This window comes from Plectrocnemia conspersa, unplaced genomic scaffold, assembly GCF_051122295.1.
Source record: "Plectrocnemia conspersa isolate PC_06_02 unplaced genomic scaffold, ASM5112229v1 ptg000009l, whole genome shotgun sequence".
NCBI classification, from domain to species: domain Eukaryota; kingdom Metazoa; phylum Arthropoda; class Insecta; order Trichoptera; family Polycentropodidae; genus Plectrocnemia; species Plectrocnemia conspersa.
In genome coordinates, this window is record NW_028277173.1 from 30295408 (window position 1) to 30312822 (window position 17415).

At 33.7% G+C, this 17415-nt stretch overlaps 2 protein-coding genes across 4 annotated transcripts in view; both read left to right on the forward strand.

The window, feature by feature from the left end:
* Positions 1 to 5242, forward strand: part of LOC148232619 (Fanconi anemia group J protein homolog) — an 80570-nt gene extending 75328 nt beyond the window's left edge. The window contains exons 1-15 of one of the 2 annotated variants that reach the window (XM_088192592.1): positions 395 to 2063; positions 2127 to 2316; positions 2381 to 2576; positions 2648 to 2875; positions 2953 to 3170; positions 3230 to 3351; positions 3422 to 3562; positions 3631 to 3746; positions 3809 to 4006; positions 4074 to 4258; positions 4326 to 4419; positions 4492 to 4605; positions 4667 to 4791; positions 4862 to 4988; positions 5058 to 5242. In XM_088192592.1, the coding sequence (XP_088048718.1) occupies positions 2180 to 2316; positions 2381 to 2576; positions 2648 to 2875; positions 2953 to 3170; positions 3230 to 3351; positions 3422 to 3562; positions 3631 to 3746; positions 3809 to 4006; positions 4074 to 4258; positions 4326 to 4419; positions 4492 to 4605; positions 4667 to 4791; positions 4862 to 4988; positions 5058 to 5144 (2088 nt within the window). In that variant the 5' untranslated portion in view covers positions 395 to 2063; positions 2127 to 2179 and the 3' untranslated portion in view covers positions 5145 to 5242. Of the gene's footprint in view, positions 1 to 394; positions 2064 to 2126; positions 2317 to 2380; positions 2577 to 2647; positions 2876 to 2952; positions 3171 to 3229; positions 3352 to 3421; positions 3563 to 3630; positions 3747 to 3808; positions 4007 to 4073; positions 4259 to 4325; positions 4420 to 4491; positions 4606 to 4666; positions 4792 to 4861; positions 4989 to 5057 lie in introns of those variants that run through there. The other variant, XM_088192591.1, reaches the window with a different exon arrangement.
* Positions 5243 to 7099: 1857 nt separating this feature from the next.
* Positions 7100 to 16532, forward strand: LIMK1 (LIM domain kinase 1). 2 transcript variants are annotated; one of them, XM_088191516.1, is made up of 14 exons: positions 7100 to 7252; positions 7407 to 7512; positions 7576 to 7690; positions 7749 to 7879; positions 7948 to 8115; positions 8226 to 8318; positions 11327 to 11459; positions 12164 to 12552; positions 12624 to 12750; positions 12813 to 12941; positions 13010 to 13264; positions 13666 to 13785; positions 13848 to 13946; positions 14015 to 16532. In XM_088191516.1, the coding sequence occupies exons 1-14, from the start codon at positions 7207 to 7209 to the stop codon at positions 15830 to 15832; spliced, it is 3729 nt and encodes a 1242-aa protein (XP_088047642.1). In that variant the 5' UTR covers positions 7100 to 7206; the 3' UTR covers positions 15833 to 16532. The 2 variants fall into 2 exon arrangements, with proteins under 2 accessions (XP_088047642.1, XP_088047643.1); XM_088191517.1 differs by lacking the exon at positions 8226 to 8318.
* The last annotated feature ends 883 nt before the right edge of the window (positions 16533 to 17415 follow it).

A 17415-nucleotide genomic window follows, 5' to 3' on the forward strand; every position in this document is an offset into this window, starting at 1 on the left:
GCATAATATTGTAATATGCACTATTTGATAAGAAACCATAAAAATATAATATAAATGCTATAAAACCACTTTTACTAATGATATATATTTTTTTTAGAAAATAATATTTTTATATCAATTTTAATACAAATAATAATATAATTGAAATCATTTTTTGATCCAACTTTATTTATATGTATGTATTATTATCTTACACAAGCTTTTTAGCGTATTTATTACTTTAAATATTTAAACAATCAAATCGTTGTGGCAAAAATACATTAAAATATTATTATAGCTATTAACCTCACAAGTAGCCGTACAAAAGCATAAGATCGACCAATAAAATAAATAAATTAATAATTTTACATAATTTACAACTAGAAAAAAGGATAGAGACTCCAATTCGAATATTGAAATACTGGAATATTTAATATAATATTATTTAATACAAAAACGAAGGTAGTCATATTTTTCCGCTATGTACCGCTGCATTATCTACACCCCAATTGCGCTCTTTTTTGTTTAACAAAATTTATATTCTTATCTTTATGTTATTTATAACTACTATGTCCATAATAATTAATAGTTGATATACAAAATAATTTAAAATGCAGTTTTTAATCGCTGAAATTCCAGAAAAAACTCATATTTAAATTAATATTTTGCTTCTGTGGACGTTCTGAATGCGTGGTATAAATTGTTTTATATCTTTTAAATTGAATAATATTTCATTTTAAGTATAATTTATTATATGTATTAGATATACTTAATACATACATATAACATGTATACTTAAAATAAAACTTTGCACTGATTTAAAGTTCGATACATTCAATTCTTTATTATTTTTATTATACTTTTAATTGATTTTTTGTGTAAGTATGTGTATAGACCTGTATTTATTATTCAAGTTGTATTTTAGGATCCTTCATAACTTTACAAATATTTTATCTTTACTATTCGAAATTCAAATAGTTTAAAATAACTAATATTAAGAAACTATAAATTATTTTTTGTACAAACCATTTTTAATTTTAAAAATTAAGAAAAAAATCCATATTTTATTTTTTTTAATTTCTTAAATACGTGAACATACATATTAGTGAAGTCCAATTACTAATTGAATATATTTTAAATATTCACAAATTATTTTTTATCAAATTTCGTTCAATTAATTTTTCATCCTGCGACTCTTTCTCTGATGTAGGCCAATTTGAAACGCCCAATATGGAAATAAGACAACTATAATAACCATTATTTTTAAATTTAAGGTGTGCACAAATTTATTGCGTAGTATTTTATCTTCTCGGTTAATATAGGATTAATACACCGCATAAAATATGACAATATATTCTCAAAATAGTTGTGGATGTATGTAAATAGACTAGATGTAGAATATAAAATATGTTACAGGTGCAATATTTGTTTAAACTTTCGAATTATGTCAATGTATGCTTTCAATTAAACCATTTAATATATTTTTTTGCACTCATATTTTTAGTGTCGCTCTTAATTTGATCGCACGTCCGATTATCAGCCGCTCTATCGTCAATATTTATTTTACAACTTTTAATTAGCGCTCGGATCGTTCGTCGAGCCCAAGAGACGAGAAAATTCGCAAAAACCAACGAGAAGCTTAAACAAAAAATAAATAAAAAAAACAGATCCATTTGCTGATTGCCATGTTTTTTTGCATGAATGCATTTTCCTCGTAATTTCCGTCTCCGGCTTACATACGAGACGAAACAATGATGACGCAATGCGACGCCGTTTGTGCTCTGGCAACTTTTTGTCGTCACGATTGTGTCCAAAAAGCCTTTTTATGTATTATTCCTAATTATATATGTGTCCAAAAAGCCTTTTTATGTATTAATAATCAGCTACTTTAGCTCTTAGAGAATATCATATAAATACTGTAGGTCTATTTATTTTTTTGCTATGATTAAAACTTGGCGGCACTCAAGTAACATTGACGTGACGGCAGCGTAAGGCACTTTTTGCCGAACCACGACAGGAAGAGAACGACCGGTAGAGCCTCGTCCGCCTATCACTCATATCATTAAATAATGCGTGACTAAATTGTAATCTTTTAATAAAAATGTATACGTTTATTATATTAATTCTTACATTTACATTTTTCACAGTTAAATCTCTAGACGGCGATGTAAATTTGGTCAAGATCCATAAGCGTCAGAAAATGTCAACGTCATTCGACAACGATGAAGATTCTCAAACAAAAAGCAAGTTTCAAGAATTTATAGATGACGACCTCTCCGATCAGAAACGCTTCGATAAACCCGAAGATGACAGCAATTGTCAAATAGAAGACAACTTGTACGTATATAAATCTAATGTACATATATTCCGTCCAAAAAATCTTAATTGCTTTATATTTTAGAATTCCAAAGATATACTTCGGCACCCGCACCCACAAACAGTTGGAACAAATAATAAAAGAACTCAAGAAGACAGTGTACGCAAAGAATTTAAAAATCTCTATACTGTCTAGCCGAGAGCACACTTGCATCAAAACCTTAATGCCGAGTTACAAGAACAAGACGGACATGTGCAGAGAACTCTTAGACAGAAAGAAGGTTTAAATCGACTCCGGCTCAAGTTAGAAATCAGCGTTCTCTATTAGTCACTACTCGGTTACTTATTTCAGACCGTGATCGACTCGAACGGCCAGAGGTGCACCGGCTGCAAACATTTCGACCAAAAACAAATATTAGTATCGAGGGGTTCGAAACTAGTGTGGGACATAGAAGAATTTGTTAAACTTGGTTACCAATACGGCGCTTGTGCATACTTTGCTGCCAGAGACATTGCGATTAACGCCGATATAGTTTTTTGTCCGTACAACTATATAATAGACCCGCTCATCAGAAGTAGTGTTAGTATCTATTTTGGCAGTAGTTCAATCGCCTTATTTAATGACTTGAAAATCGATCGCTGTATATTTCATTTCAGACTTCTATCGAGGTCGAGAACAACATAATTATTCTAGACGAAGCTCATAATATTGAAGACGTTTGTAGAGAATCGGCATCTTTGACGTTCGAGATGAAAAGCATCGACGCTGCGATCGGTGATTTAGACGACTTACTAAAACTGGACGAACATTTCGTCAACCACAATTTTTCAGATCTCAGTTCGTTGAGAGTGCATCTCAAAAATTGGCACGATTGGTATGTTTCAATAATTAAATCTATTCTTATTATCGTTTTGAAAATATACTATCTTTCAGGTTTGAAAATCACGAACCTCTCATTCAAAAGAAATCTAACTTTGAATCGGAATATACTATGAAAGGAAAAGATTTCACACAGTCGTTGAACAACCATAATATTGGCCATAGAGAATTTTCAGGTATATTTCCATTTTTGCATATTGCCGATATTTCCAAGAATTTATTTTAATATAAAACATGTTTTAATAGGATTCGTTAACCTAACTAAAAACATTCTGACCGACGTGAAGGAACGATTCGAACCCAAAGAGACCGAAGAAGTAAAGGCTTTCAAGAAAACTGTTTCAACGGCGACTAGCGTATTATTGGAATCGATTGCGATAATTTTTAGTAATATCATTTTACAATTTCAATAATGAAAAAATCATACGATTTTAACAAAGGTTAAATTTTTTCAGGCTTTGTGTTTAGAGATAAATGTGTATATTTAGACGATTACATATCGATTCTTGTGAAAAAGGAAGAATTTGAATACAGATCTTCATCTCAGTGGCTATCTAAAACTTCACAAAAAGTATATATAATATTATATTCACGTTTTTGACATAGCTACTAATTTTTTAACTACGCTTATAGAAAACAAACTCTGGTTCGACGATGAGTCTCAGCGTAAAATGTTTGAATCCGGCCATCGTCTTCAATTCGATTTCTCAAAACGCACGAAGTGTGATCTTATGTTCGGGAACTCTCACTCCGATAACTAGTTTTCCTATAGAATTGAGCGCAGAGTTTCCGATCACGGTTCAAACGAATCACGTTATATCGGCAGACCAGGTTATTTAATTTTTCGCTCGAGTCGTAAACCCACCGTTCGAGTTATAAGCTCATTTTTTATTATCAGGTTTGGGTCGGAAGCGTCGGTTTCGGTCCTAACGATATTAAAATGGAAGCCACTTACGCCAACACTAGTCGAGTTCAATGGCAAGACTCTTTGGGAAAGATGCTGCTGTGGGTTTGCAAAAATGTGCCAAACGGAGTGCTGTGTTTTCTCTCTTCGTACAGATTATTAGACACGCTTTCAAATAGGTATGTATATTGAAGGAATATTAATACAAGTATTACGTTATAATTTATTTATAATATAATTTTTTAGATGGAGAACCACGGGTATGTGGGACGAGATCGAGAATGAAAAGAGCATTTTTACTGAAAGTAAAAACATGAGAGAGCACGGTGAAATTATGACTGTGAATGATTTTAAAATATAATATGCTATTAATTTCTAACTGATATTTTAATATATTAATTCAACTCGATAGGAATATTATGCATGCGTAGATAACGACGGAGGCGGATTATTATTTGCCGTTTATAGAGGAAAAGTCTCGGAAGGAATGGATTTTAGAGATCATCAAGCTCGCGCAGTTATCACGGTAATTAGTATTATTAACAATAGCTAATATCAATATTAAGCAATATTTTATAATAATTTAGGTCGGCATTCCGTATCCAAACGTGAAAGACTCGTTAGTCGATAACAAAATGAAATACAACGATGCTTTTAGGACACTCAAAGGCTTAATGTCAGGAAGGGATTGGTTGCAAATTCAAGCATATAGGTTGTTACATTGTATACTTGCAATTTATAATTTTATAAATAAATATTAATTTCAATTTGTATAAAATTAGAGCTTTAAACCAAGCTGTCGGTAGATGCATACGGCATAAAGACGATTGGGGCGCAATTATAATGGTGGATTCTCGGTTTGAAAATTCATATTACACCAATCATATATCAAAGTGGGTCCGTAACTATGTAAGTATCTCACGACGTTGCGAATGGCTATTTATTATACAATAAAAAATACTTTTATATTAATTTCAGTTGGGAAGTAATCATAACAATTGGAACAGTCTCACCGCAGGACCTAACAACTTGAGGATGTTCATGAATCGAATGATGAAACAATGATGTTATTGTATTTCTGTGTTTATCTTTTATTTTACCTTATTTTTCATGTTTGGATTATTGTGTTTATATCTTTATAAATAAAAAATACAATATCAAAATTTAATATTTTTACCGCTAATCGTTAATTATAATTTAAATACTCTTATGATATTTGAATCGACTTGATGAATGAAAGTGCATTTATAAAAAAATATATGCAATATGTTACAAACTTAATGTATCTCGAAAGAAAAAAAAGATCACGTGGTTTTCCTATTATTATTCTATGAATCAAAATAATAGCGGATTCCATCAAAACAAGCTTAAGTAAAAAGTGTGCTAAATTGAAATCATTTTCAACTGCTTTGGATGAAAGCATAGATGCTTTCAATATAGATATTTTTATTAAAAATGATTTGATTTAAATGAGAATTATGATTAAGTAAAATTCATTATTTTTGCCACTACTGTACGTTTTCCATTTATACTGAATGTCATTAATTTCTATATTACTATATCATGGCACATCTCACAGTGTTAACCAGCGAATACTAAAGAAGCATATAGTGCTCTTTTTACGCAAAATCAATTCATGTCATTAATCATAAATGGCGAACCACATAGTTGGATAGAAATATTTAATGGGATTGGAGTTTTACAATCATCTGATTCTTATTGGACACTCAAAAGTATTAAAAAATAGTGATAGGTTCTTCTGTGACACTATACTATTTTACATAGTGAAGAGGTTAATATTTATAATGGAGATGCAAGAAGTACAATTATTGCAGAATTTAAGAAGAAACTGATGCAGCAAACTATATTTTTCAGAAAAGTTTCTGCTACAGTGTAGATTTGGAGCTAGCGAAAGCAAAAAACTCTTTTAATGATGGTGTAATAATGTATACGTTTTTAAAGGGAGGGGGGGCTAGGGCTTTACTCTTGCGAGGGCCCCGCACTCGCCAGAGCCAGTCCTAGTCAGCATTATAAATGTCCGATCTGATTTATAATTGGAATTGTGTTTATTTCAAACTAATCCTTTTTACTCCGAAAGGATTGAACCATAATAAAAGTCTATATATAAATATAAACAGGCCACACACGACTTTTGTAACTCTTTATGAAAGATTTGTATCTTTAGTTTCAGTTTCAAATATGAAGTTTTGTTTAATATTCGGGGCCCTCGCAGTAATATTACTAATATTTACAGAGCACCGCTGTAAAAAGATCTGATTTAGAGCACACCTAAAAGCATACTTATGTTGACACACACATATAGAAATATATATTGAAAATTTCGGCGATCGCTTTGTGGGACAGCAAAAAATGAAAATTGTAATTAAATAGTATTTTCGTGTTGAAAAAATATCATTACAAATAATTAATGACGTATCATGTCATATTTTTATGGTACCCCCTCCCCCTCAAAAAAAAATATATATATAGTATTTATATAAGCATTGCCACGTTACAATTTATGGTTTATTCTACTTTTGAGAAAATTTCGCATATATTTCTTTCCGAGACGAAAAGTTGTCAAGACATATTAATCTTATAATATAATGTTTTAGATTGTGGTTATTTCTTTTCAAAACGTATTTTTTCTAGCTAGATATATAGCTCACATAAAATAAATATATCTAGATTGTTTTTCAACTATAATAAACATACTCTAGAAGTAGCAATATCTTTCAAGTGCTTTGAGTCTCTAAATATCTTAATTCGGCCCTAATAACACTGAATAACAATTGCGATTTTAACAGATGCTTGGGGAATAAAAGAGTAAGTGTTGAATTTGAAAACGTTGTTGGCCACTTTCGCAGACGTTAAAGCCAAAAGCCAGTCTGATTTTAGAAAAAATAATTGTTCAGTATTACCCCACAAAATGTTATATCTCTCTGTATTATATTTATTATAAAATATTTTTAGTGGAAGTTAATCGAGTTAAATGACAACTAGTTATATCTGTTTAATTTTAAGCGCCGCAACAGTTATGCAATATTTTGACATAATCGCGAGTCGCGACAGGCAACAGTGGCCATGACAGTCGGGCTTGTCAACATGGTGGAGAGTCGCGCTCGAAATGACCGAAGACGTGAATAGTAACGATCGAGGAGTCGAAAGTAGCGGTAAGGCACGCGCGCAAATTGCAAATTGTAGATTGTGAATTGGTAGACTGTCGAAAGCGGCGCATATTCACTATCGTTCGGTTTACGAGAGAAATGCGCAAAGTGCGTGGGCGAGTCACAATTAGTCACAATCGTTTTTACTTTCTGTATCCAGAAAGCGGCGGTGGTGGCGGCGGACAATGCGCGGGATGTTTGAATCGCTTATCGGACGAAGATTATATATCGGCTTTGGAGCAAGTATGGCACATGGACTGTTTCAGGTACTGGTACTATCAGTTTCGGTCTGCACCTTTGCACCCCATAACTCGACGTTTTCGTTGCAGATGTTGCGCTTGCGACGTCGCCTTGTCTTCCTGGTATTTCGAAAAAGACGGTCTGCTCTTCTGCCAGACCGACTATTGGACTAAATACGGACAATCGTGCCAACAATGTTCGCAAGTAAGTTTAAAACGTTTTTTTCTATTTAAACATATTTTACGTAATATTTTTGCGCTAGGTAATCACCGGCCCGGTGATGGCGGCTGGCGACCATCGATTCCATCCCGAATGTTTTCGATGCGAACTGTGCGCTACTTTCATAGGCGACGGAGAAGCGTACGCTCTGATCGAAAGATCCAAGCTATACTGGTTGGTTATATTATTTATAAACAAACGTTTATTTATAAACAAACTAATAATATTTCCAACGCTCACAGCGGAGGTTGCTACGAAAGACTCATGAGGCCTTTGAGCGAATTCAACCGACACGCCATCCGATTGGTCCAAGTGCCTCCGAGAGCTCCGGGACGTTCTCCGCACCGTCCGTCGCCAGTGCCGCTCCTGCGCCTGACGCCTGATCCTCACCGCGGAGTCACCATCAAACAGTGAGACTATTAAACTGACCTTATTTATTTAACCGTCCGTAACAACCATTAACGACTAACGACTGAACGGTCGAAATACTGCACTTTTTGATGAGAAATCAATTTCGCAGACTGTTGTACGCGATGCAAGGCAAACTGGCTGCGTTGGCCCGGTCGCTCTTGCGAGCGACGCTGTCTTTCTGCGTTCATATCGCCAATTATAGGTACAAAAAATTTGTGTATGCGCTGCATCCGTATTCTATGTCAAAATGTATTTTAATTCGCATTTCGTATACGGACAATCCTCAAATTATGAAACAACTAAATAATTTAATACCAATAACCGACGCTTTTAACATTTAGTGAAGGTTTTACCTTTAAATTAATATTCATTTTAATATCGATTAAATTAGAAGCTTTCGCTCATAAATCGAGGATGTTCCGCTAAGCATGCTTAAATAGTCGTTCACGTATATTATTTTAATAGATGTAAAAATGAGTCTGTTTTGACACTTTATTTTATAATGGCTCGTATTTCTTGGGTCAGAATATAAGCGGCCACAATCTGTATTAAATGGTCAGAATCATTTTTTTCAATTATAAATTATCTAAATCAACAATGATCTCAGTTGAGCTTTATTATGCTTTATGAGTTTCAACTCGGTCATAATGCGACAAGACATCTGTAATGCAACGGGCAGAGATGCCATTCAATTTAGAAAGTATCAAATGTTGTCATGAGAATTTTCACATTGTATAACTACAAAGGAGCAGGTTGTTAGTGAGGATATTAGGGCTACCATCAAAGCAGGTCCAAGATTAACGATACAAAAGTTCAACGTGTCGCCTACATCAGTTTACAGACATTTAAACAATTAGGAAAGGTCTCAATTTGCAGAATATTGGTATCTCATAATTGTACGAGGAAAACCTTGCACAACGAATCTCAATATGCCAATAATTAATGATTCTAAAACAGAAAGGTCTATTTTTGAGTCGAATATTTACTGAAGATGAAAGGTAAACAGGGACGTCATTTGGGAGGGGGGGGGGGGTATTTGTGTTCCCACTTGTTTTTTACATTTTAATTTATTTATTTTAAATTTGTGACAAATGAATTTTTAATTTTGTGTTTTAAAGGTCTCCATAAGTGTTCAATAGGGTTTAGATCAGGGCTGCATGATTTCCATTCCAAAACATTCATAATATTATCTGTTAACAATTTTTTTGCCCTACGTGAAATATGTTTCGGGTCATTGTCCTATTGATAAACAGGACAATGACCCGAAATCTTCAGCATAACGGGTTCCATAAAATTAACATATACTTCCTGGTTCATAATCCCTTAAATTAAATGGATAGGACCGACTCCATGCCAAAACATACAACCCAATAAAATAATGCTTCCACCAGCTCCTTTAATTGTTTTTATGATATTTATGGGGTTCTACTCTTCGATTACATATCTTCTAAAATATTGCCTTCCATCAGAGCCTATTCTATTGAACTTAGATTAATCACTAAAGAAAACATTTTTCCAGCCTAATATTGTCCAGTTTAAATGATTTTTTAGCAAAATTAACGCGTAATATGCAATTGTTTTTTTTCACTAATGGTTTACGTCGAGCAATGGTGGCGTATAATCCTGGTCCACAGCCTTCTACGCACTATTTTAACACTTACGTCACTTTCATTTAATTGATTTACTTATTTTCTAATATCTACAGCAGTTTTTAGTGGATTTTCTTTGGAAATTATAATTATTTTTCGATCCACAAGTGTGGAAGTTTTTTTTGACGTTGTCTTCGTTTAAGGTTTTCACAGGTTTTATGTGTTTCAAAATGTTTTAACGCATTATATATTTGATATCTTGATTTTTTTAGATATTCTGATATTATTTGCACTGACCGACCTTTGTCATTTTTTAAATCCACAATTAGTTCTCGTTTTTTAGGATCACAATGTGCACTTTTCCCCATAATAAATTTATTATTTAATTAAAATTATATTCTAGGTAAATACACTATTTATTATTAATTTAAATTATTTTAAATAATCCTTATAATGAAAGAAATCGATATCAAGGCGTTCAAAATGAAAATAAAAGCAAAAATTATCCATTAGACGATAATTCCCTTTGAATAGTGACCATGTGTACAATACGCCGTTTTGACTTTACAGAAAGGCAAGGGTAATAAATCAAGGGTTTAGGGGGATGTATCAGGTATAGCACATCAAACTGTTCACTGATAGTGTCCCTTTAAGTTTAAACAATTTTTTTTCCATTCCCATGTTTTATTACGCAGTAATTAAACATTTACGAGCAAAAAAATGATTTTGTAAAAAGTGTCTTATTTAGGTGGCCGCCACTGTATATGACCTTAGGCATTCTTTCATCCCGGACATGATTAATCTCTCTTGTTCTTCGCTGTGAATACCTTTGCATCCTACATTCAATTAAATATATTCCTTGAAAGTTATTCATGGGGTGTTCACTGTTCTGACCAATGCTCGTTTGCACCTAACATGTCCAACAGGCGAGTGAGATATTTTATAATATATTTATAAAATAAATAATTTATTGCCCATTTATATTTATAAACATTAAAATATTTTTTATTCATATGATCGTCCTATACTTTTATACTGACCGTATTCTATTTTTATTCTAATCCTAAATAATATAATTATGACTAGGCTGTTAATAAAATTCTGACTCAATGTTGATTTAATTTGTTGCCTTCTATAATCTTCTTAGTCGAAGAGCTGTTTAAAAATAATCGTTTATAGAGAGAGAATAGGTGACTAAAACTCATTTATACAGTAGACCCCCCCAATAATACGGTAAATTGGGGACGTGCTATTTGGGTGTGTACTAGAAAATACTCATACAATTTTTTGCAATACGTACATATGAATCAGGCACGTGTGGTGAGAATCCTCCCTTTGGCACATCTCACAAATAAAGAAACATCCAAATAGCACGTCCCCAATTTACTGTATTATTGGGGAGTCTACTGTACATCTAATTAAAGTAACTCGTCAATAAGTTATTTGTTAAAAATATTAATTTATTATAAAAACATTTTAACTAACATTTCTTACTACAAAACCGTATAATGTAATGCTGATATCTTAAAGCTTTAATCGTTAAAACTGCTCGTTTATTGCTATAATGTAATGCATTTTAATATTATATCTATGTACGAATAACAACGATATTAAATTGTAGTGTCGATGTATCGTGCGGTTTAATGGCACTGCACATTGGTGACAGAATTTTGGAAATCAACGGAACGCCAGTGAAAGATCAACCGATAGGCCAAATAGAAAATCTGATATGTTACTCCGATACCGTTTTACAAGTAAGTTGCATACTTGATACGATCTAAGTCGACTCGGGGGGAAGCTGTGGATAAAAATAGTAAACGTCATATCCAGTAATAAATGCAACGGGGAAATCGCTGTTGAATTAGGTACCCAGTGCAGGCCTAATGAACGCACACAATACAATACGCGACGATGATAATTGAAGCACAGATCGGGAACTCTTAAGCATAAGCTTGGTGTAAGATACGCGTTCTATCGGATGATACTGATAATATAATTTAAATAAATTATTACTTCAGAATATTGCGATTGAGTGAATTAAATTTTATAATGTTACAATGATTTCATACTAGCAGTGAAAGTATACTTTCACTGACGTTTCAGGGAATTCATATTCCGAATACAGTTTCGCCAATGGATGTATATTATTATAGACGAATATACAATTCCAGTGGTATACGCTGGTGAAAATCTAAGTTTTGACAGTTGAGTTGACTTTGAGCATTGAATTTATTAGTCTATTGTGTGTTATGCTTTCACTGACAGAGTTGTCGAAAGTATATTTTCACTATGGAATATATATTCACTTTAATATACATAAAGGCTTCCATTTAATAAATTTTAATTTAAACAGTATTTTTAATTCAGGAAATAAAATAAGAAAAGCTGCTTTTCCACTGTTTATATGGACCCACCGTCACTGATCTATATATAGTACTAATGAATGATTTATTTTCAGTTAACTATAGAACACGATCCGCACAATTCGAGCAAGAAACAAATCGAAGAAAAAGACGAGACTGATCAGTCTGTCGTGAACGGTTTTTCAAACTCTGATAATTTTTGCGTCTACGATAATATGACAAATTGCAAAGATGTAAAATTAGAAGAAGACAATAGCGACACGATCGACGAAGTGCAGAAAGCGATCGAGAAGAACCTAACCGAAGGATCGGTGCTGAACGGCGGAAGAGAGAGGGTTTTCAAGAAGCGGGTCGAAGACGGTAACGTCGTACCCGGTGCAAGAGCTCGTCAACTGTGGCGCAAAGCCGGTTTGACGAGATCGCATCATCCGCCTCCGCTCGGTGAAAAAGAACGGAGTTCCAGCATGTCTCAGCTGATCGAAGGGTTGATAAAATTATATTCAAACGATAGAGCGTAAAATTCGTCGATATACTAATTCTTTGTTCTCGTTTTAGATCTGCTTGCGAACATTCGGAATCTTGCGAAGAAGGCGGTGTTTTTTGCGATCTAGCGCGCACTCGATCGTTCAGAGTAGATCCGAGGCCGCCTCCGACTATTTTCAGAGCCGCCGATCTTTTACAAGTAATATAATTTATCTAACGACAAACGCTCTCTTATTTTAATATAATATTTCAATTCACCAGGGAGAACTATTGGGTAGCGGTTTTTTCGGTCAAGTCTTTAAGGTGACTCACCGAGATACGAATGAAGTCATGGTACTCAAACAGCTGTATAGGGTGGACGAAGACGCTCAGAAGAATTTCTTAAAAGAGGTTAATTTTAAATATAACGAGAACCTTTCGTTACAAGTTTTCGAATACGTTTGTGTTTTAAATTGCAGGTCGCAGTCTTAAGATCGTTGTCGCATCCGAACGTTCTGCGATTCGTCGGCGTTCTATATAAAGAACAGAGGTTACATCTGGTGACTGAGTACATAGGCGGTGGAACTCTGCGATCGTTATTGGAAGCTCCGAGAACGCCACCCTGGGCCGAACGAGCCGGTTACGCTCGCGACATAGCAGCCGGACTTGCATATTTACATAGAATGAATATTATCCATCGTGATTTGAATTCACACAACTGTCTAGTTCGAGAGGTATTATTATCTGTGTAAAATCGGAGACGGCAAATTGTAAAAATGAGTTACAAAGTCTAACGTTCTCCTTCAATTACTATTCCCGAGAGTTTCGTATAATCTTATTAAGTTGTGGTATTGCATTTAGTTTGATTCACTCGTAACAAATCCAACGTTGAATTTGCACCTCAACCGTTTGCTAGAAAATAGATGTGATATCTCACATGTGGAGATATCACTAGCAGATACAGACTGAAGATATCTGTATTTTTCAGACGCGAAAGAAAACGACGAATGATATAGCCACCAGATTAAGGAAAAAATTCGATCTAAAACATCTGAAATGTTTTAGATGCTGTCTCCGATTTACTAGCGCTAGGAAACTTATACATAATGCTCCATAACTTATAATTTTATTATAGGATAAAACTGTTATCGTAGCCGATTTTGGATTGGCAAGGATAGTCAAAAGAACTGGAGTTTCCGGAAGTCTCGAACGCTCGCAAAGAGGTTCGGCGCGAGAAAGAAAAAAGCGATATACGGTCAGTGTTTGAATCTTCAATATCTCATAATAAATAATTTTATAAATCTTATATTTCGATAGGTGGTTGGAAATCCATATTGGATGGCTCCGGAAATGATGAAAGGCAACGTTTACGATGAGAAAGTCGACGTATTCTCATTCGGAATAGTCTTATGCGAGGTTTATATTTATTTTTAATCAAAGAATTAATATTATTATCGATTTAACGGTTTATTTATCATTTATAGATCATCGGAAGAGTCCACGCAGATCCTGATTTCTTACCTCGTAGCTCAGATTTTGGACTAAATCAATCGTTATTTAGAGATAAATTCTGCAACGGATGTCCGGAGCCGCTGTACAGCATAGCGTTTTTATGCTGCAATCTCAATCCGGATAAAAGACCGCCGTTCGAAGTCATGGAAGTTTGGCTGCAATCTCTCAACATGCATCTGTCGGCTCAGCAGCCTTTACCCTCCGATTTGCTGATAGATATCAAACAATACGACGGAGCTTCGGACGATGTCGAATCGACCGTTCCGTCCGAGAGCAAAAAGTTCAAAGCCGAAAACGAAGTAAATTTATCGCTTTCAAAGTCTAAATCGGGCGATATTTTGGAGAAGAAGTTGAAATTTAAACCGAAACCGACAATTGAAGACGGGAAGGTGAGGGGCTTAGGACCCAAATGCATATCGGCGAGTCATCTTTGCCTTTCAAATAAGCCCGCGTTATCCGGATCGACTTTGAGTAAGAGTCAAAACGCTCTCAGCTTCACTCCGCCCGGTTATATATTGACGACGGACAACAAGACTATCAGTATCACTAAAGTGGACGACGTACGCGAATGGCTAGATAATCCAATCATTTTAAAAAGGAACGAGATCACAAATGAAGCGACAGCTGAAAAAAGACAGTCCGTCGAAGAACTCAATAACGACGAGTTCAACATTCAGAATAAATCGCGAAAGATCGATCACTTCAATTCGCCCGCTAAGCCGTACAACGAATTTAAAAAGCCTAATTTAGAGTTAATTAAAGTGTTGAAGTCGAAGAGTCAGAACTGCGCTATGATCACCAACGAAAAGATTGAAACGCCTTCCTTTTTAAGAAATCAATCAGTTTCCGAGCTGGAGACCGAAGAAAAGTTGAAGATGGAAGTTCAGCCATATAGTAGGCATTATTCCATCGCAAATAAAGGTGCGGATGAAAGTAAAAATTACAGTAGCGATTCGGACGATACGTCCGACGACATAAAACCGTCTCCTTTATCGCCGAAATCCTTCAAAAGAATATTCAAAAACGAGTCGAAAGCTTACACTGTAAATCCGCCGAGCAATCCTACGAACACTGTTAAACAACTGCGTCAAAATTTTGAATCTAAACCGGCGGATAACAATGAAAAGAATAAAAGTTTCAACGTCAAGAAGCTACTGTCTCCCAAATTTGGCAGAAAGTCGATCAATAACTCTTTTACTAAATTTTTCAATCACAACCAAACCGATAGCAATTCAAAGAAAGATTTGAAAAATATAGAGAAAGGGAAAAGTACATTTTTTATAACTAAACCGTACACCTTGAGCCATGCGACTGTTTCGGAAGTGCCTAACGTTTCTAATAACTTGACTATAAAATCTAAACCCGCGAATTACAAACCGCCCAAAGTCAACCTATGGTCGTCGGACACTTCGAAAGATCAAATCAAAAATAAGTCCACAACGCCTCTTTTGATGAGGAGACACAATCACCAAGCGGACGAGATCGCCGGCGTCGGACGGTACAGCTATAGAGAAAAGCGTCTATCGCCGATCAAATGCATTCCGGAGATCAAAAGTAAAGAATCGAATCCTCCGACGCTGGCGAGGTGCAATAATTTCAAAAACATTCCGTCGCTAACGAACGACGCGTCCTCGTCTAATTACGTGAGTCTCGCGAATCTCAGGATCAACTGTCCTATTCTAGCGCAAAACGGCGAGTCTATCGTCAAGAAGAATATATCCAAGTTCGACGCAAGCTGCGATACGAAGTCTTGCCTTATTAACAAAAAGCTGGAGAATACTCCGTTGTGATTTACTTTTGCGTATTCGTACGTACAATAATCATGTAAGAAGTTTACCATGACAACGCGATATATATGAATATATATATACAGAATCGGTACAAAAAAGTATTTTAAATATAGTGTGTCAGGAAGTAAAGTATATTGTTATATTTTATAAAAACAGATGTAAGGTAAAAATGTGCCCAATTTGTTATTTAAAAATTTAATTTATGATTAAATAATTAGCATCGTACCCTTTGAAAAATCATCGAAATGTATTTATAATAAATTAAAAGCTACTTAAAATCATATAAAATATTATTTAGCGAAGAATGGATCTCATGTTACATAATGAGGTTTCCATGATATTAAATTATTGAGTGGTTCATTTGCCATAATATTTTCTAATAACTTTTCTGATTGACACGCTTTATTAAAATTTTGTCGAAACACGATAAACGAATATATATATTTTTTTCACCTTTCTGTATATATAACTAAAGTATTTTTACAGAAGTCTGATTTTTACAATCCACGTGTTTAATGATAGTCGTATTATTGCAATTTAGAATTTTAGCTTTACGACTCGATAAGATTGCTTATGTTAATCGCTTCGAATATATTAAAAAATATATTGTTAAAGATCATTCACTCATTAATCACTAGATTTTATTTCATTCCATTTGCAAATGGGACCAATTTCCTGTATTAAATTGTTCATTCTGACTTTAAAATAAAATTCGATACGCATTCCTATTCCTTTCGGGAATAATCGGACATTCGGACAATACACCCAATTGCTTATTATTATTGGATAAATATATTAAAAATTGTAATTTTCAAGTAAATATCTGGTTGTGAGATTTAAGCGCAATTTCTAAATAAATTAACAACAAATTTGACGGTTTGTTAATTATATTGTATATTATATATAATGCTAAATATTATATATTAAATTCTCGGTGTATTTGGTCAATTTTGATATGATCAAAGTTGAACTTTTTCATAAAGATTCAATAGTAATTCCGTTAATAATTTTGCCTGTGATATTTTTTTATAGCTGAATCTTTATATATGCGATTTAATTATTATATATATAAATATTATATAATAAATGTACGTCTGAGTAGAAATGTTGAAATTATTAATAATAATTTGTATACCGTGACGAGTGTTCATTATACACAAATATTAATATAAGCCTGATTACGAGAGTTGTATTATTATTAATATTATTATTATTATTACATATATACAACAGTTTCATATTACATTCCGTAATGTTTATATAAAAAATGTTTAATGTAAAAACAGTGTTGAGAAGAAAATATATACTATTAAAAAGATTGAATTTTTTATTTAAATTTTTAACTGCATTTCTATTGTTTAACACTTTCACTGCCGATGGTTTCTATAGACGTCATCAAGAAAATCGCCAGTACTCATTGGGCACCTAAAGATGCCATAAACCTTTGAACCTAATAATCTGCTTATTTGGTATAATTTAAGACTGTAAATTAATTGAATTTATTGAACATAATATAAAATATGGCACAAATAGATGCCCCTTACATATTAACAAATTTCGAAATGGCGCGCAAAATATCAGCC

Excerpts from the sequence above, each read along its gene's own strand:
- LIMK1 (XM_088191516.1), top strand. The coding sequence starts at position 7,207 with ATGACCGAAGACGTGAATAGTAACGATCGAGGAGTCGAAAGTAGCG. Across the intron at positions 7,691-7,748 it reads CGTGCCAACAATGTTCGCAA|GTAATCACCGGCCCGGTGAT; the intron begins GTAAGTTTAAAA and ends TTTTTGCGCTAG. Across the intron at positions 13,786-13,847 it reads AAAGAAAAAAGCGATATACG|GTGGTTGGAAATCCATATTG; the intron begins GTCAGTGTTTGA and ends ATATTTCGATAG.